The 21,330-nt window shown below is 37.0% G+C and overlaps 1 protein-coding gene across 2 annotated transcripts in view; it reads right to left on the bottom strand.

Moving 5' to 3' along the window:
* LOC106085354 (3,4-dihydroxyphenylacetaldehyde synthase 2) overlaps positions 1 to 14,783 on the bottom strand; it is a 33,756-nt gene extending 18,973 nt beyond the window's left edge. Inside the window, exons 1-2 of one of the 2 annotated variants that reach the window (XM_013249568.2) lie at positions 14,615 to 14,783; positions 14,313 to 14,547 (exon numbers count right to left, since the gene is read on the bottom strand). In XM_013249568.2, the coding sequence (XP_013105022.2) occupies positions 14,313 to 14,547; positions 14,615 to 14,694 (315 nt within the window). In that variant the 5' untranslated portion in view covers positions 14,695 to 14,783. Of the gene's footprint in view, positions 1 to 54; positions 232 to 14,312; positions 14,548 to 14,614 lie in introns of those variants that run through there. The other variant, XM_013249567.2, reaches the window with a different exon arrangement.
* Between the last annotated feature and the right edge of the window lie 6,547 nt (positions 14,784 to 21,330).

Below are 21,330 nucleotides of genomic sequence, written 5' to 3'. Positions count from 1 at the left end.
TAATTTTATAGACTCCACTTATTGCCTTTGAACATTATCACATTGTTACACTACCAATCACGTATGTTTTCCATGTAATCGGCCACATAATCCACAGCTGCCTTTCCAAACTCCCTAAAGGTTTTAGCATCCATTTTTTCTGACTCAACTTATTTACACTTTCAACTTTTCACTTTTAACAGTTTTTTTTTATGTTTCCGTAGCTCATCACCTGCGCACACTTGATAAACAACTACTGCAGCTATTGGTTATGCCCTTTAGTTTTATAAAGAACTGAAGGTAGGAAGCATGTAGAAGAGTGAGATAACGTATGTTGGGTAAAGCCAACGATAGTAGAAGAGAAATGTTTTGCAGTTGTATTGAAATTTACACATTCATTAAGAAGGGAGCATTATTGAAGCTCTGCTATGACTTGACGGAAAAGTGGATTTATTTTGTTTACCTGTAAATCATTTTAGTTAGTTTAAGACGTGCTCGGGGAAAACCAATAAATACAAAAACGGTTCGCTACTAATCGATGTACATGAGATTAAAATGCAATTGGTCCGAACGAACATCCCATTAAGAAACTACGGGAAGACTTATGTGATATCCATAGGTGCGATCTACTCTTTGTAGAGAAGTTTTGCATAGCTGAAGGCCTTCAAATATCATCAGCATTTGTGTGAGGATAACAGAACAATATTTCGGATGTTTTTGGAACCCAGATCTTTGTGTTCGCAAGTTTGTGTAAATAATAACATATATTACAACACATACTTTAGTACAAAGTGAAGTCGAGCTGAATGATTGTGAGAATTATTGTAGGCGGGAGATTTGTTTATTGAAAAGCTACTGAAAAGAAATTGTATGATCAACAGATCCCAGGACATAAACATTGCAGTCATTGGCACACGTTTCGAAAGGTGGCCAGACTTTCTTTTTCAATACCATCGCTCTGATCATGGTTATTCAGCTGGACTTTACTTTGGAGAAAAACCAACAAAAGTATTCAAAACTATTCCATTTAGCACGTGTGACCTACACGCCATGACAACATAGGCAGCATGGCTGTTGTTGCTGTCAGAAGAATAAAACCGGGGATTCGGAGCGAGTACCTTTTTGCCACTCCTCTCTGCCTCCGCTCCGGCAATAATTTTTCTGCTCCGCTGCACGCTCCACTCCGGCATTTTTTTTCGCTCCACTCCGCTCCCGCGCCTTTACATTTAAATTAACTATTTATTTTTCAATTTTCTTCTTATACACACCGCCTTATATTCATCTTGTCATTACGTTTACCACATCAAGCAATATTCAACTTCGATTATATGTATTCTTGATTGCCGTCTATATCGGACTTTATCCTTATAAAGCCCTCATACAAACTGATCTCTTGAATTGGTTGCTTGAGCCTCGAGAGGTCGCAATTCTTATCCGATTTAGCTAAAATTAGCAAATCGGTTTCTCTTATGACCTTCAACATTTTTGAAAAGTATAGTTTCAATCGGTCCTTAACCGTTTAAAGCTCCCATATAAACCGATCTCTTGAGCCCCTAAAAGGCGCTTTTTCTTACCCAATTTGCCTCAAATTGTGTCTAGAGGGCAGAATGATTTCTGCTATAACCTACAACATTCATGCCAAGCATGGCCTGAATCCGTCTCTATCGCTCATATAAGAAAGGATCATCCGACTTTATTTGTTGAGCATATACCAAAAGCAATTCCTAACCAAATTTAAAAAATAAGTGAAGATGCTTTATGTTCAACATTGCCGACATTACCTATACTAATGTTCAACTACGGGCGATTTGGTACATTTACCGAGAAGTCTTATATAAGTCACATTTTAGGGCTTTAGATCCACGATCTGCAGATCGGTCCATATGAAAGCTTTATTCAAATATAGTCTGTTATTGACCATACGCGGTTCGGATATTGGGTGGTTTAGTGCAACACCATGTTCCAAATTAATATTAAATAGATGAACCCGGCCCGGTGGGATGACCCACGAAACACTTAATCCCACAATTGGACATCAGATTCGCTTTCTACTCTCAAGTACCTTTAATTTGATACCATATTGTAGTTATTAATCAATAAATCCCTTTAGCGGGTTTTGGGGGTGGGCGGCCCTCCTAGGCACCCCACCTCAGATTCTGATAGCAAATTTTTGATTTTAGGTTAATGTAAGTGTGCAAAAAAAATTTCCGAGATATGGTGTTTTTGAAAATTATTGTTAGAGTGGGGAAGTTTAAAATTAATACCGCAAACAACCGCAACGAAGTCATAACGAAGATAAATGCTGTATGATCAATTTTGACCATTCTGCCCTCTTTCTGTTCATGTTGGCTTCTCCAAATTAGCGCCATTTACTGGCTGTTTCCAATTGGATCAACTTAATCCATTTCAAAACAGCCAGTAGATTGCGCTAACTTAAATGTTAGTGCTACTACTCGCTTTGAGTGGCTTAACGCTTATAACATTGATCTTCATGTGGTAGTTGTCTATAAATGACTACCAATTAAATAGTCATCATTTAGTTGTATTTTAAAACAAATCTAATTGCCATATTAAACTATTTTTTGTGGTAAAGAACTAATTTGCCAGTCTATATGTTTGGCGCGGTGGCGATAGTCCTAACTATGTAAAACTTCTGAACAAAAAAGTGTTGCCCAGCAGCACGTCGTTTGGTCTTGTCTATCGATGAGCTAAAAATTGTTGCAATCTTAACATTAAGGTTTGCAACTTCTCCTATCACGCTGAACGTCATAATTTTGGGGGTATGGCGGCCTACATTTATTTGTGTCCTCACACATTAATTATATCACAGTGTCCTGTTAGGTCATTATGATTGATCGACTGTTTTGGGGTGAGGTGGTCCGCTAGATATATGAGAAGAATAGAGATATTAGATTCGCAGTCCACAACCTTATACCTTTAATTTAACCCCATATTGTCATGATTTGTGTATACAGCCGTTTGGTAGAGGGTGTCTATATGAGGGTTGTGCGCCACACTCCATATGCCACTTGAGCATATTTGAATGATGCACTTAACTCATTTATCTCTATCACTTGGTTCCCCATGGTTTTAATGGGTCAAATAACCTATTGGAAACGATTTTAGGAGGTAAAGCACCACCTAGATTCTTGGACACAAAATGTAATGTTATATTCCTAATCTGCTCCCAAATGCCTTTTATTTGAGTTTCATCAAGCTATGATCAAGTTATATTTGTGGGACTTATCGAGGGTGTGGCGACCATCAATTACTCCTGAACACTTTTCATTTGAGTCCTATATTTATATGTACGTCCAATATGTCTGTTTAGGGCAGGAGGCCCCTTAACATTGAGATTAAACTTGAATCGGACTGCACTCATTGATATATGAGAAGTTTGTCTCCCTTCCTTAGTGGAATGTTCATGGGCAAAATTTGCAATTTGCAACCTCCTTCCTGACCATATTCGTAATCTACTCCCGAATACCTTTGACTCGAGTTCCATTATGTCATTATCGTACAATAAACCTATTTTAGGGTGTTTGGATCCAACTTTTGTTATCATATTTGTATCCCATATTTTGAGTCCCATATTGCAATAGTACGCAAACATGACCGATTTGAAGGAAGTTTAGGGGGCGGTCCCTGAAATAATATCAGCATCGTGCTAGAGAAAGTTTTTATTTGAGCCTTGTTATGTCAAGTATTTTGAAAAAAAGACATTTTATTGCTGTCCTATTCTATCCATGAACTGTCATGAGGGTCGGTCCCCACGACGCTAAGACCCAAAAGACAATTCATTTGAGTCCTTTATTGTCGCAATCCACATGTTTCGTTGAACGGCAGAACGTGACGCAGATACTTGAATTCTTGTATCAACATTAGATTCAAACTCATCTGTAATATAGCTTTCGTGTAATTCCCATATTATCCCGATCGAACTACGGGTCTTGTTGAAGCGAATTAGGTGGGTGAGCCAGTCCCAGACTCTGTCCCAAATGTGTATATCAGATTCGTGTTCAACTCTCAAAGACTATTAATTTTATACCTATTTTGTGACATTGAACATTCGTGCCCGCTTTGGGCGTTTTTGCGGCTGGAGAGGCCCCGTAGATACCTTGGACCAAATTCTTATAACAGATGTATACTCAACTTCCAAACACCTTTTATTTGATACCCATATTATCCCAATCGGTAAATATGTCCTGTTGAGGGGTTTTTAATGGGTAGGGGCGTCTCAGATACCAACGTATAAATTGTGTATCAGCATTTTATTGTACTATACTTTTAAATACCTTTCATTTGATATTCATACTGTCCCAATCGGCAACTATGTTCTGCTGGGGGTTTTGGGGGGTGGGGTAGCCCCTCAGACACTAAGGATTAAATTTTTGTTTCAGATTTGGTCTCTTCTTTTAAATACCTTTCATTTGATATCCATATTACCCAAAGTGGTAAAAGTGTCCTGTTGGGTGGTGTTTTTTGGGGGTGGGGAACCCCCCGACACTAGGGGTGACAATTTTATGCCAAGTTGTCCCAGTTGATACCCATATTGTCCCAGTCGGTAAACATGTCCGATCGGGTGGGTTTTGAAAATTTTTTGAGAGGGGCGTCACTCCATTTTAGTTGACCTCAAAATTTTGTACCAATTTCGTGTTTTTGGGGAACCATGAGGTGGCATACAAAAATTTTGCTTAAACCGGTGCACGCATCTCCGATATCTGGTGTTTGTGAAAATTGAGGTAAGAGGGAGGGTACAACTCACTGTTTCAAATTTCAGCGACATCGGGTAGCAAATGGGACTTTTATGGGATTTAAACCCTAATTTGGCAGATTACTTTATAAGATAGTTATATCTAAATATGGTCCGATCTGGATATGTTCAGGTCGGACAACGAAAGTCCTAGTATAATACATTGTTTCAAATTTCAGCGACATCAGTTAAAAATGGGGCTTTTATGGGTTTAAGACCCTTAATTGGCAGATCTGTGTATATATGACAACTATATCTGAATATAGTTCGATCTGGACCAAACTCGTTGCAGATGTCGGACCAAATAAAAGTCAATGTTCTAAATTTAAACAAAATCGGCAGCCATATGCAAACCTTGCCCAGACTTCTGGAGGAGGGCTAACACTCTTTTTAATAGCAATTATATTTGCAAATATTGTCGAAAACAATGGATTTTTTTTTTAATTCTGGGGGTGGGAGCTAAATTTTTTCTGGAGGGTGCTTATCCTACCCCCCAGAGGCCTTTCTACGCTTATGATGGCAGATATATCTAACAACGGCCCGTTATGGGCCATTTTTGGTTTGAACATCGGGTGCATTAGTACAACTCGCGGTTGAAAATTTCAACGAAATCGTTAAGAAAATTTGTTGCGTTTTTGCTCGTTCAGAAACTTAACCTGCGTATAGTCAAAATACGAATTTGTGCCAAACTTTAGATTATTTGTTTGAAGGCTGTAGCGTGATTACACACGGACGAACAGACATACAGACTTCGTTAAATCATTTCAGAATTTTACGACGATGGGTATTTCGATATGTTGCAAACGGAATGACTAAATGAATATACCTCTTATCCTATGGTGGTGGGTATAAAATTCCATTGAGTTCGTTGCTTGATCCTCTTTAGTTTCTGCCTATAAAAAGAAACCTTGCAAAGGACAAATGCACTCAATGGTGGATGGTATAGAAGATTCGGCCCTACCGAACTTAGCTTGTTTTTACTTCTTTTGACTTTAAAACGAAATTTTTTTAAAATTGATACCAATCTGTTCTCTATATGTTTTCGATAACGATTAAGCAAAAGCTAACTGTAAAGCTATCTCATTTTAATTAAATAATTTCAAATTATTGTTTTAATTCGCCAAAATAACAACTTCGTAAGCCATAAATATGTTTATTTTAAAGATTTTTATTTTGTTGGAGCGGAGCGAATTTTGAGATTTGAATCCGCTCCGCTCCAGGTTCACAAAATTTCGCTCTCGCTCCACTCCCGCTTCACCAAAAATAGGCCTGCTCCACGCTCCGAATCCCTGAATAAAACATAGACGGGCTTCAAATGACAACAACAAACATCCACCTCAACAGTTGATGGGAAGCCAACAACAAAGTCATTATTGTAGCAATTAAATGCAATTGCACACATGGAAGGTTACAATCGTTGTAATCGTCAAATAATAAAGCTAGATTTGAGAAAGTTCCATGAATGTGTGAGTCTCTGTGATCTTTTGGCATCACATATGCTAATATCATAGCATGTTTAATACGTATCACAAAAATGAGCTACAGAGCCGGAGGCCTCAGCAATTATGTGGATATGAGCAGAGCGATGGTAGTGAATACCTTTCAGCCACCTTTTGAAACATAGAGGTCTGATCAAAAAATAACCGTTATATAAAATTTTTCCAAGAAATATTTATTTATTCATCAACTAGCACCCGCTTCGCTATCCCCTTTTAGTAGTATCTTAGATTAAGTGTGGTCGCAAATAGTCACACAGTTTATAAAATTATGAAGTCTTGTCATATCTGAGAATGAAATTTCAGAAATCTGTTCACTCAGTGAAGAACGTACTAAATAAAGGGTTTCTCAAAAGAGACTACAAAAGTGGACCGATAGGGACAACAAACGACGATAATATTTTTGCCGCTTTTTTGACATTTCCCTTCATTAATGTTTGCCATTTCATGATGGAAAAATATACGAGAAATTATTTAAATTTACTTTTGAAATTGGGAGTCATTTACATTAAGAGCGCTACGTCCAATTTAGCGATGAGGCTAATTTTTGTCTGAATGGCTTCGTCAATAAGCAAAATACGCGTTATCAGTCAGACAGCAACCCACACGTACTCCATGATTCATCATTGCATCACGAAAAAATGACGGTTTGGTGCGCTTTACTGTGGATGGGAACCGCTACCGGCTAATGATAACAGAATATTTGTGGCCCTAATAGGATGATATGGACTTGGAGGACATGTGGTTTTAACAGGATGGCGTTACAAGCCACACACAATGTCACAATCAATTTATTGGAAACCAAGGATAGAGAACGTGTTATCTCACGAAATGGTCCAATCGATTGACCGCCTCGGTTGTCCGATTTGACGCCGTTAGACTATTCGTACGAATATGGAACGTGAAATTGAGCAGTATCGGCCTATTTATGATTGAAAACCCTCGAAAATTGGGTTCGCCATCTGTACTTCTGCAAGCGTGCCTGTGGTGGCCATGCAAAGAAATCGAGTTGCAATCATAATGGCGTTGAACGTACTTTCACAGGAATAAGTAATTTCATTGATATCCAAAACCGTTTTTGTTTTATTAAAAAAAAAACTTTTGTTGCGCTCTTATTGAAAAACCCTGTGGTACCAAGAATAACAAAACCTTTTTACCACTTTGGTATTACTTTTCCAAAATGTTTTAATGCCAAACTTTATCCCAGTTTTGAAAAAGTATCATTTTGTACTTTAAGTACCTTAATATACGGATTAAAAAAAAATCATCTAGTCGGACTATATATATATTGTCTAGTACCTGTAACTATATCTCAATCTTAAGAACTGTAGCACAGTCTGTAAAAAAGTACCATTTTGTATGTTAGAGTACCTTATGTACGAAATTCAATAACATCTTCTTGTCACCCGGAATACCTATACTGTCAAGGTGTAACTGAATCCCAATTTAAAAAGCTCTAGCTTAGTACCCCAATTTACGAATTTAAAAAAAAAAAAATCTTCTATCACCCAATTTATACCGTTAAAGTGTACCTGTATCCCTAAATTTCAGAACTGTAGCTCAGTCTTTAAGAAAGTATTATTTTGTACAATTTTGTACCTTAATGTACGAATTTCAAAAAAACTCTTCTTGTCAGCCAATATGTTTTGTTAGGTGCACCTGTATCCTTAACTTAAAGACATTTAGCTCAATCCATAGAAAGTACCAGTTTGTACTTTATAGTACTTAAATGTACAAATAAAAAAAAAATAAAAAAATAAAGCAGCTCAATATATACTGCCAAGGTATACCTGTTTCCCAAATTTCAGAGCTCTAGCGCTTAAGTACGGTGACTTCCACTACTGGTGCGATTACAGCAATTCGTATTATGTACAACAAAACTTTGTCAAAACTACAATAATTTTTACCAATCTATTTCATTTTACCCGTCTTCATTCGCTGTAAAAGTAATTTCGTATTACAATATTTAGTACATTTTTGTACCAAAATGTACGATTCTTGTTGACCAACATATATATCTTAGTTGTACCTACATGTCAAATTTCAGAGCTCTAGCTCTATGTATGGAAAGTACGAAATGGTACCAAATGCAGCACTAAACGTACGTTTTCTACCGATTCCAGTACTCTATTTCATATTTTTTCTGTATACCTCCTTTATTTCGCAGCAACAATCATTTAAGCCAAATATTAGGTTCTAGCTCTACCTGTTCGCCCCGTGCAAAGTTCTCCTATTCCGTACTTTTTGGTACTTTTTAGTGCCTAAATGTCCAACGACTAATATACCATTCCAATTTAGGCTGTCATAGTGTGTCAAAGTTTCAAAATTCATAGCTCTAGCTTAATTTACAAAAAAGGACCAAAACGCTCCAATTGCGGCACCGAGCGTACTATTTATCCCATTTTCGGTACGATTTTGCAAATTTTTTTTAAACCTTATTTTTTCAAGGCGCTCCCTTGTTTGAGTCCAAAAACATATTTCTAGACCTTTCCGTTCGCGCCAGGCAAACATTCATCATTTCGTACGTTTTGGTACTTTTTAGTACCTAAATGTACGAATATCACCGTATTATCCCGTGTCTATGACCCAAGACCAACATTCGTGCAAAATTTAATGATTCTTGCTTAAGCCGTTTAGGCCGGAAGTTGATCATATATCGATTACTACCTTGTCCCCTTCAAAGTAATAATATCATCGTCCTTTTGTAATTCTTCGAAGTAATGGTCCGATAAAAAAATAACCGTTAATTAACATTTTTTCGTGACGCAGAGGTTAGGACCTCCGCCTATGACGCCGGACGCCTGGGTTCAAATTACGGCTTGAACATCAGAAAAATGTTCAGCTTTGGTTATTGCCTTTCTAATGTAGGCCACATTTGTGAGGTATCCTTCCAAGTTAAAACTTTTCTACCAAGTGGTGCCGCTATGTGGCATGCCGCTCGGTCTCGGCATAAAAAAGGAGGTCCCTTATCATTGAGCTAAAACTTTAATCGGACTGCACTCATTGATATGAGAGAAGTATCCTCTGTTCCTTAATGGAATGTTCATGGGAAATTTAGTATTAGCATTTATTTAACAACAACTCATCCCCCTCATATATTTCTTTCGATTTTTTCCAATCCTCAAAACTCTTTTGAAAGGCTCATTTTGGTTACACAAAACATAATACGGTTTCGTTGGTTCGTTTGTTTTTCGAATATTAAAAAATTGAAGAGAATACCAAACCACGTCTAACCTTTTTATCTGTCAACAAATAAAAATGCGGTAAGATCGGCCGGGCCGAACTTTGGATACCCAACACCTCGGGTATGTATGTAAACCACCTTTCAACATAATCCAGTGAAAAATTCATAATTTATACCCCCATTGCAGCTATATTAAAATATGGTCTGACTTGAACCAAATTCGACACGGACATTGAGTGGTCTAATAAGTACAAGTCATTGTAGAACAAATATTGGTTTTTTGGTAGACATATCCAATTATAGACCAATCTGAACCATATACGATACCGACGTCGAAGAGCCTAACATAAGTCACTGTGGGAAATTTCAGCTTCAGCTTCCCGCCCAACATAATTCTCATGGTATAACAGGCATACGTAAATAATAGAAAAAAACTAAAAAATAACTTAAACTTTATAGTTTTGAAGAAATGCAACTACGAAATGTTAGGAAACAAATATTTAGTGAGCAACAGGGCAAAGTTATACTATGTTCAGACCAAAGCTGTTTTGAGCAAACGTCTCGTTTTCCGTTCATAATGTTGTGAAAACGACTCGTTTTCCCTTTAAAATTTATAACGGCAAAACGACTCGTTTGCCACAAAAACAAGTAATTCAAAGCATGTGAGCCTAAATAAATGCCTAAATTGTGCTAAATAAACACAACACTGAATAATGTCAAAAAAAATAAAATCTAATTTTTTTTCCAAAAAAATTTACAAAATCAACAAAATTTTAAAGATAAAGCTAAAAAAAATTTATCTTAACAATAGTGCATCATCGCATTTAAGTTGGAGTGTGAAAAAGTGCAATTTCCAAAACATTTTAACTAGTGTGGATGGTTGAGATGTTTTTCAAAACGACATAAGCAAAACGAGCCAATGTAGACATGACATTAAACACTTTTTACTTTTATGCCTGAAAAGGGTCGTCATTCTGTGTTGCCGTATGTGAAAAAATGTATTTTTACTTTCTCGACGTTAAAGCGACGTACGAAATAAAGCACATCGTGCTCATTCTGTTTTGGCCTTAAGTGTGGGCCAATGAAACACTAATATGCTATGAGTTTTATGTTAGATTAATTCGAGGATTACAATAGATAGCAGTCTTCTCATCTCTTGGTACCGACTTTAGTTGAGTACCAGTAATGATAATATTTAAAATATATGTACTACATATTTGCCATTACTCATCCTCAAGACATCATTGTTGCTGTAGATAATAAATCGTCCATAGAATTATGAATTGACACGATGTGTAGAAAAAATTTATTTCTTGTTGCTTTAACAGGTACTTTTGGCATTACTTGTTAAATATTATAAAACTAAAGATGGGAATTTAAGCTCATTCAAGTGATTGATCATTTTGAAAGTTTCCTCTAGCTCCTTTTTCATTTTTGACCCCCTTTTTGTTTTTTTTTCATACAAAACGCTAAATTCTGTAAGAATTTTAAATAATTAATAATTTTTTGTTCGTACCACTGAAGGATTCTAGTCCATAGTGTCCATATTTCTACGTACATAACATAGTACCGCAGGATTCGAAGTAATGTACAAATGTGTGAAAGTTCCATCACTGCTCTACAAATATCTACATGACAACTTACTGTTGGTCTGCATATGTGTTTTAATACCCTCCACCATAGGATGGGGGTATACTAAACTCGTCATTACGTTTGTAACACATCGAAATCTTGATCTGAGACTCAACCAGGTATATATATTCTAGACACGTAGCCCTTAAAAACTATCAGCATCGTGATCTTCTTTCAAATACCACTTATTTAAACTCCATATTGCCATTGCATGGTAAATAAGTCCTGTTTGGGGGTGTTTTGGGAAAGTGGTGGACCCCAAGAACCTTCATCCTAAATGTTGGTATCAATTTCGTACTCTACTCCCCAACACCATTCATTTGAGCCCCATATTGCCATGGTCGGTAAATATGTAGGATTTAGGGGTTTTGGGGAGTGGGGTGGTCCTCCAAACACTTAGTCCTGAAAAAATTTTGAACCCTATAAAAATAAGAAAATCAAATTCTTTTTCTGATCTTAAATACCTTTAATTTGAGCCCTTATTGCAATAATCAACAAATATAGTGCTCCACACTCTTTGAGCCCCAAATTGTCATGGTGAGCAGATACGTCCTATTTGGGGGTGGGACGTCCCCAAGGCAGTTAGTCCCGAATGCTGATATTGGATTGGTGCCCTACTCCCAAATACCTTTCAGCTCAATATTTTTCGTAGTCGGTAAACAGTTCCGTTTTGGTTGTTGGGGAGGGACTTGGCTCTGAAAATATATATCAGATTCGTATGCTTCTCTAAATACCTTTAATTTGAGTCCCATATTGCTATGGTCTGTAAATTCGTTCTCTTTGGAGTGTGCTTTGGGTAAGGGCGACCCTATAGACAATTTTTACCGAATGTTGATATCAGATTGGTGCTCTACTCCCAAAGATCTTTCATCTGAGCCACATATTGCAATGGTTGGTAAATTTTTTCTCTTTGAGGGAGGGGGGCCCCCAATCACTTTGTTCCACATTTTGATGTCAGATTTGTATTCTACGAGTACTCTCAAATCAAACCTTTTATTTGAGCCCCATATTGTCAGTAAATAAGTCTGTTTGGCGGTGTTTTGCGGAAGGGGAGGACCCCCAGAAACTTGGTCCCGAAAGTTGATGTCAATTTCGTGCTCTACTCCTAAATACCTTTTATTTAAGCCCCATATTACCGTGGTCGGTAAATATGTCCGATTAAGGGGTGTTTTGGGGGTGGGGCGCCCCCTCAAACACTTGACTCCATATTTGAATATCAGATTCGTTTTCCACCGTCAAAAACCTTTCATTTGATTCCTATATTGTATTTGATTCCTATATTGTATAAAAATATTTGGTGGGTTTTGCGTTTGGGGCGGCCCCCCTAGGTAACCCATCCGAAATTTGGATACCAAATTTTAGTTTATTGGTTACTAAAAGAGAGTACACAAAATGTCGCTTAAAACGCACCACCCATATCCGTGTTCTGGCGTTTTTGAAAATTAGGGTAAGGGGAAAGGGAAATCATTGTCCGGAGAACTTGACATAAGCCATATTAGAAGGTTATGAAGATTCGACCTTCCGAAAACGAAGTCTAGAATGGAATATTGTGGAACTTTTATATATGTGAAAGTTTTATGCATAAAAGTTAATCTGCAAAACCCAAATTCTTTTCTAATTTCCTACAGCCAAACTCGATTTTAAACAATTGGTAGTAAATTATTGCAAGCTTTTATAGAACCCGCATAGGAAATAAGCTAAATTATTTATACCTAATCGTTAATTTATGGCGGCGGAATAATAATTGTATAGATCAAAAGTACTTAGCGCATTGTTAACAACCTGCCGGAAGTGTTTTTTACCCATATTATTAGCCGGAAAATAAATAAGTTAAAACGTACTATTATCTACGTATTCGCTCTTGCATATTTTACATAGAACAAATAAAAGCGTGCTAAGTGCGGCCGTGCCAAATCTTATATACTCTCCTCCATGGATCGTATTTGTCAAGTTCTTTGCCCGGTATCTCTTTATAGGCATAATCTATAAAAATTGCTTATTATTGGAGCTATATAAGGTTATGCACCGGTTTGGATGTTTAAGCCAATAGTAGAAGTCATTGTGCAAAGTTCAATCAAATGGGATAAGAGGCTTGAGAAGTAAAATCGGGAGATTGGTTAATAAGGGAGCTATAACAGGTTATAAACTGATACAGACCATAGTTGTTGGAGGCATGACAACGGATTGAAGTCAAAATTGCGTAAAAAAAATTTTAAAAAATTTATACAAAAATTGAAAAATAATTCTTTTCATATAAACCTATGCTTTAATAATAAACAAAAATGTTTTTCTTATCTTATGACCTTTTAGCGAAGTAAAGTCTATTTTAATGACTTTGAAATAAAGCCGCACTTGTTGTCAAAAGTAGTAGTAATATAGAAAGAATCAAATGCAACAGACTCTTAAACGGTTTCCAGAAAAAGGACTCCTAAGAAATTTGAAAAAAATTTTGATTTTTTAGCTGTAAAAAATTGATTTTTTTTTACTTGTTTCATCCGTTCACTTTACGCTAATACAAATTTTATTAGAATACCTATTTTCTAATTTGAACTGGATTTTTTCCAAGATATTGGGTTGCCCAAAAAGTAATTGCGGATTTTTTAATAGAAATAAATGCATTTTTCATAAAACTTAGAATGAACTTTAATCAAATATACTTTTTTTACACCTTTTTTCTAAAGCAAGCTAAAAGTAACAGCTGATAACTGTCAGAAGAAAGAATGTAATTACAGAGTCACAAGCTGTGAAAAAATTTGTCAACGTCGACTATATGGAAAATCCGCAATTACTTTTTGGGCAACCCAATAGTTCTATTCTTGGGTATATTTAACCATATTCGTTCGTTCGTTCAATATACAGCCGAAATCTCCATAGCGTTTGAAAGAATGAAGCTATCCGCATGACATTTTTCATAGATACTTCTTATTGATGTAGGTTCAGATTGATTTTAGTTTATAATACAAGACAAACAAAAAATTATAATACTTTAAAATTTTTCGTACTACGTTTCTGAGTATCGACTCGAGTCGGAGTCGAAATAATTTTTATCGACCCCTACTCCGCAGCCCTGGTTGAAAGTCAAAACAAACCACACTCATAAAAATTACGCCCTTTAGAGGCTCATAAAGTCATTATTTCGATGCGTTATAAACGAAATGACGAAGTTAGTATACTCCCATCCTATGGTAGAGGATATAAAAAAAGATTTCACTATTCAGACATTTCCATACACTTATTTAAAGAGACAAAAATCGGTAGAATAACATACCCAACTGAGGCCAATGACATTGATGCCATTGCATAAAAGATCACCGACTATAGAAGGATAAGAAGCGCCACATCTGTAGTATGCATGCATGTGGGGCGACATCCAGTGAGTCAGCCCGGGCTTTATCACTCTTTCCATATCCTTTAGAACATCCTTCCAATGCTCTGGCGTCTCAGGCATAGTTTTAGGGAGTAAATCGCAAAGATAACCCGGCTCAATGGAAGGCAAAACATCACTTGAAAATTTAAAAATCATATCAGGGATATTTTTCTTTTTCCCAAAGTCACTTTGTAACTCCCTACCACTCTCGAACATTTTCCAAATAATTTGCCACATAATCCACAGCCTCCTTGGCAAACTCTCTGAAAGTGTTGGCATCCATTTTTTGAAACACTTTTTATTTTTCTGTTGAACGCAAAAAAAGTTTTTTCTCACAAATATTATTTTTTCTTGTTTATTAGAAATGTTACACTTCTTAATTGACACTGAGCTGATTGCAATCTTAGCAATGGCCTTTATAACATTTGCTTCCCTCTGTTTGGCTAAGCCATCGCGGCTGAGAACCTATTCTCATGCTCAATTAGAGAATAGACTAACGAAGCACTCTTCTTTGTTGATACGTATACCAAAAGGAAATGAGAACCAAAGCCGTATCTGTTTCAGAACATAAACATATGGCAGGTTCCACTGTCAAGAGATTTGAAGGCTTGCGGCCACATTAATAAACAAACCATTTTATAGCTTTCAAATTTAAAGTAGTTATTGAACGAGTGCATAATAAACATATTTTAAAAATTCGCATTCAATAAAAGTTAAATAAAAGTTCAGTAAATCAAATATACTTATCATGGTAATTTTTAGTCAGTGACGATAACATATTCCTTATATGATAATCCTTAAGCTGCTGTTACACGGTTAGACATGTCAAAGTAGCAACTCTGAAATTTGTACTCGTGATACTACGAAAAATTTAAGATAACGACTGGATTTTGGAATAAATATTTATTTCATCGAACATATATGTTGACTTATGTCTATATAAAGTACACTACCTATGAGAATAAATGCCGACTAGAGCGCGCTCTACTTGTATTTGACGTACATTCACTGAAATTTTTTTTCTAATTTCAAAGATTGGAGCCAAAGATTATCAAACTTTATTTAAGGATGATCAATTTTCTAACTTTTTAAGGAAACATTTTCTTTAGTGAGAAATATTTTCCATCGCATTGAAGATTTTTATACCCTCCACCATAAGATGGGGGGTATACTAATTTCGTCATTCTGATTGTAACTACTCGAAATATTCGTCTGAGACCCCATAAAGTATATATATTCTTGATCGTCGTGAAATTTTATGTCGATCTAGCCATGTCCGTCCGTCTGTCCGTCCGTCCGTCTGTCTGTCGAAAGCACGCTAACTTCCGAAGGAGTAAAGCTAGCCGCTTGAAATTTTGCACAAATTCTTCTTATTAGTGTAGGTCAGTTGGTATTGTAAATGGCCCATATCGGTCCATGTTTTGATATAGATGCCATATAAGCCGATCTTGGGTCTTGACTTCTTGAGCCTCTAGAGTGAGCAATTCTTATCCGATTGGGATGAAATTTAGCACGACGTGTTTTGTTATGATATCCAACAACTGTGCCAAGTATGGTTCAAATCGGTTTATAACCTGATATAGCTGCCATATAAACCGATCTTGGGTCTTGATTTCTTGAGCCTCTAGAGTGCGCAATTCTTATCTGATTGGAAAAAAATTTTGCTCGACGTGTTTCGTTATGATATCCAACAACTGAGCCAGGTATGGTTCAAATCGGTCCATAACCTTATATAGCTGTCATATAAACCGATCTTGGGTCTTGACTTCTTGAGCCTCTCGAGTGCGCAATTCTTATCCGATTGGAATGAAATTTTGTACGACGTGTTTCGTTATGATATCCAACAACTGTGTCAAGTATGGTTTAAATCGGTCCATAACCTGATATAGCTGCCATATAAACCGATCTGGGGTCTTGACTTCTTGAGCCTCTAGCGTGCGCAATTCTTATCCGATTGGAATGAAATTTTGCACGACGTGTTTTGTTACGATGTCCAACAACTGTGCCAGGTATGGTTCAAATCGGTAAATAAACTTATATAGCTGTCATATAAACCGATCTTGGGTCTTGACTTCTTGAGCCTCTAGAGTGCGCAATTCTTATCTGATTGGAATGAAATTTTGCACGACGTGTTTTGTTATGATATTCAACAACTGTGCCAAGCAAAGTTCAAATCGGTCCATAACCTGATGTAGCTGTCATATAAACAGATCTGGGGATTTGACTTCTTGAGCTTCTAGAGGGCGCAATTCCTATCCGATTTGGCTGAAATTTTGCATGACGTTTTTTATTTTTTTTTCAACAACTGTGTCAAATAAGGTTCAAATCGGTTCATAACCTGATATAGCTGCCATATAAACCGATCTGGGATCTTGACTTCTTGACCCCTAGAGGTCGCAATTATTATCCGATATGCCTGAAATTTTGTACGACGGATCCTCTCATGACCATCAACAAACGTGTTTATTATGGTCTGAATCGGTCTATAGCCCGATACAGATCCCATATAAATCGTTCTCTCTATTTTACTTCGTGAGCCCCAATGGGCGCAATTCTTATACGAATTGGCTGAAATTTTACACAGGTCTCCAACATATAATTTAATTGTGGTCCGAACCGGACCATATCTTGATATCGTTTTAATAGCAGAGCAGCTCTTTTCTTATATCCTTTTTTGCTTAAGAAGAGATGCCGGGAAAAGAACTCGACAAATGCGATCCATGGTGGAGGGTATATAAGATTCGGCCCGGCCGAACTTAGCACGCTTTTACTTGTTACTGCTCTTGCGATCATTTTCAATATGTTCATACGCAAGGGAATTTTCCCCAAAGTGGCAAAAGTCGTTCCCATTCCTAAAAACCGAAAGGACCCAAATTGTCGACGAGATCACCTTGCTTAGCGCGCTGGATAAACTTTTTGAGAAAGTTTTGTTAAAACGTATAATGGACCGTACAGATAATAATAATATCATCCACACTAAGCAATTTGGTTACCGCAAGGAGCACTCAACGACGCACCAGATTAAGCGAGTGGTTAAAATAATTGAAGACAATAAAGCAGCAAGACGCAGTACTGGAGTTGTACTCTCAGATATAGAAATTGCTTTCGATTCCATCTGGGATGATGGTTTGTTTTACAAACTGAATAAGTTAAACTATCCAGTCTATTTTCAAAAACTAATTCAAAGTTTTCTTAGAAATAGAACGTTTACGGTCAGCGTTGAAAATTGTTCTTCAACCATTAGAAAAATTCCCGCGGGACTCCCCAAGGATCTGTTTTAACACCAGTTTTTTATTCGATATTCACCCCCGATATTTCAATCCAGAGAAACCATGATTCAGCCTTTTATGCTGACGACAGCGCTCTATTGTGTAAAGGTATGTTGATGTTTGGATACCTACCATCTCGGGTATATACGTAATCCACCGTCGTCAAAATCCGGTAAAAAATGCATACCTTATGCCCCATAGCAGCTATTTCGAAATATGTTTCGATTTGAATCAAATACTAATAATTATAAGTCATTGTTCAATTGTGTATAACAAAATACGTCTACGCCTAACATACGTCACTGTGTCAAATTTCAGTGAAATCGGATTATAAATGTGTCTTTTATGGGGCCATCACTTTAAATCGAGATATTGGTCTATATGGCAGCCATATCCAAATTTTAACCGATTCGGGGCAAATTTAAGAGGGCTGTCGAAGTGCCTAACAAAACTCACGGTCCCAAATTTTCGCGAAATCGGATATAAAATGCGCCTTTTGTGGGCCTAAAACCTTAAATTGAAAGATCGGTCCATATGGCAGCTATATCCAAATCTGAAGCGATCTGGCCATATTGCAGAAGGTTCTCAAGGAGCCTAACACAACTCACTGTCCCAAATTTCGGCGACATCGGACAATAAATGCGCCTTTTATGGGCCCAGAATCTTATATCGAGATATCGGTTTATATGGCAGCTATATCCAAATCTAGACCGACCCAAATTGAAGAAGGATGTCGAAGGGCCTAACGCAACTAACTGTCCCAAATTTCAGCAAAATCGGATAATAAATGAGCCTTTTATGGGCCAAGAGAGATCGGTCTGGCTGCTATATCCAAATCTGAAGCGATCTGCGCCAAATTGCAGAAAGATGTAGAGGGGCCTAACACAACTCAATATTCAAAATTTAAACGAAATCGAATAATAAAAAATTTGTCTTTTAGGGGCCCAAGACCTTTAATCGAGAGATCGGTCGGGGTATAGCTGCCATATACTATACCCACATTTGGATTGTTCTGTGCCATATTGCAGAAAGATATCACTGTTCCTAATTTCGGCGACATTGGACAATAAATGCGCCCTTTATGGGTCCAAAACCTTAAATCGAGAGATATGTCTATAAGGCAGCTATATCTAAATCTGCATCGATCTGGGCCAAATTGAAGAAGGATGTCTAAGGGTCTGACACAACTTACTATCCCAAATTTCAGCAAAATTTGATAATAATTGTGGCTTTTATGGGCGTAAGACCCTAAATTGGCCGATTGATCTATATGGGGGCTATATCAAGATAAAATCCGATATAGCCCATCTTCGAACTTAACCTGCTTATGAATAAAAGAAGAATCTGTGCAAAGTTTAAGCTCAATAGCTATATTTTTAAAGACTGTAGTGTGATTTCAACAGACAGACGGACGGACATGGCAAGATTGTCTTAGATTTTTGCGCTGATCCAAAATATATATATTTTATAGGGTCAGAAATAGATATTTCGATAAACGGAATGACAAAATGAATATACCTTCATCTTTCGGTGGTGTGTATAAAAAAGTAACATAAGTATCAAGCAGCGATCAAAAATTTAAACGGATTGTCTTGTCCGTTGGTAAATAGGGATTTAAATTTAAAGATAGCATATTTATGTTAAAGTTTTAATATTCTTGGCTTGTTTTCATTGTTAAAATCCTACGTATAAACAGAAATCTTATATTTTGGGCCGACTTTTTTTCAGTGTAAGACAAGTCAAAAAGTCACAGCTTTTATGACATGTCTGATCGTTTCGAAAAAGTTTTACAATATACTGTAAAACTATTTTAAATTTTATATCCACCACCACAGAATGGGGGTATACGTATTCAGTTATTTTTTTGTAATAATTCGAAATGACGATATGGGACCATACAACGTATTGCTATATCCGTCCCTCCATCCGTATGTGAAGGTTAGGTTTGGTTTAAGTGGCAGTCTGCCATCAGACTCACTTAGACGTTTTCGTCCATTGTGATACCACAGAAACAGAAGAAAAGATTGCTTTAAAAAGCCCAATAACTTGGAAATGTTTACATCTGTTAAATCAGTCAGGTTCTCAAAGAAATGAGAGAGAGTTGAGTGGAACCCTTTTGACTGCTAGTGCGGAACACACACACAGAAGGTTTTCTATAATCTCTTCTTCTTCGATGTCCTCACAGCTTCTGCAAAAGTCGTTGGTGGCAACCTTCAGTCTGTCAGCATGTTTTCCGATTAGACAGTGACCTGTCATGAAGGACACAATGACTGAGACGTCTGTTCTAGCGAATGACAGCAATGCAGTAGACCTCTTCAAGTCTACATTAGGCCACATAGTTTTGGAATGCCCACAGCCCCCTCTTTGTGACCATTTACCAAAAAGCGGCTCAGGTAGGGTGTAATCCACACTGCCTGGAACATCGGATGTTGTATCAAGGATAACACAGTGTCCGTAGCCGCCATATGACCAATGAGAAAGCTCCCTTAACCTCACGCCAGTGGTTGCTGCAACCTGGGTAGCCACAATGCCCAGAGGCATAAGATGTAGCATTGAATTCAGTGCATCAGATGGTGTCTTCCTCAGTGCGGCTGTGATGCACAAACAAGCCATCCTTTGGATTCGTAGGTGGACTTTTGAAGCACCGTCCACCAGACCACAACACCATATAGCATTATAGGTCTGAAAACTACAATATATACCCAACGCATGACACGTGGTCTAAATCCCCAACTTCTACCTATGGCTCTCTTGCCCTTGCCTTTCCTTTGCCCTTTGCCTTGTCCTTTCCAAAATGTTGGATTTGAAGTTCAATCCGTATGTGAAAATTCGTTAGAAAATTTGAACGGATAAGTTGGAGGTATACTAATTCCCTCATTCCGTTTATAACACTTCGAAAGACTCCATAAATAATATGTATTCTTGATCGTCATGAAATTTTAGTTCAATCTAGTTATCCCCGTCCGTAGGTCTGTTGAAAGAGTAAAGGTAGAACCTCGAAGTTCTTTTGATTGATAAAGTTTGGTTGGGATTGTAAATGGGTCATATCCACGTTCATGTTTGATAGATTAGGTTGAAAAGAGGGTGCGGATAATTATCGGCCCTATGCCACTATGGAGATATATCTAAGCCGGTCACTGGCTTGTTAAGTGCACTAAATTAGAGGTGGACGATAGCAATTTTACAACCATCGATAGAGGTGGGGATTTCAATTACTTTTAGTGATCGCTCCTTTTAGTTCCGTTCCATAAAAGGAACCTATTCTTAGTTCCTTTTTCGTTTGCGATCCCCTTTTTTGTTTCCTTCAAAGAAAAACAAAAGCTTTAACTTGTTTTGAACTTTAAAATAAATGTGTTTATTTGTACATGACGTTCATAATGTATAAAAAATAGAGTTTAAAATTAATTTTTTGTACTTTGTTTTAAAGAAGTATTAGATCTCAATGCTGAAAAAACACGAATCGAAGCGCACCAAAACAGTTAGATTTGTTGACAATTAAAAATAATATGTGAATGCCATCACTATTATTTATTTATTCCACCACATTCATTTAATGTGGTTGCTACAAATCATTTATTTTCCATTCACCTAAATCACAACGTACACAGTTTTTGCCTACTGAAAAAATTTAAACTTTTATTTAGTTGTAA

Source organism: Stomoxys calcitrans, chromosome 3, assembly GCF_963082655.1.
Source record: "Stomoxys calcitrans chromosome 3, idStoCalc2.1, whole genome shotgun sequence".
NCBI classification, from domain to species: Eukaryota; Metazoa; Arthropoda; class Insecta; order Diptera; family Muscidae; genus Stomoxys; species Stomoxys calcitrans.
This window is presented reverse-complemented; position numbering and strand designations above follow the sequence as displayed.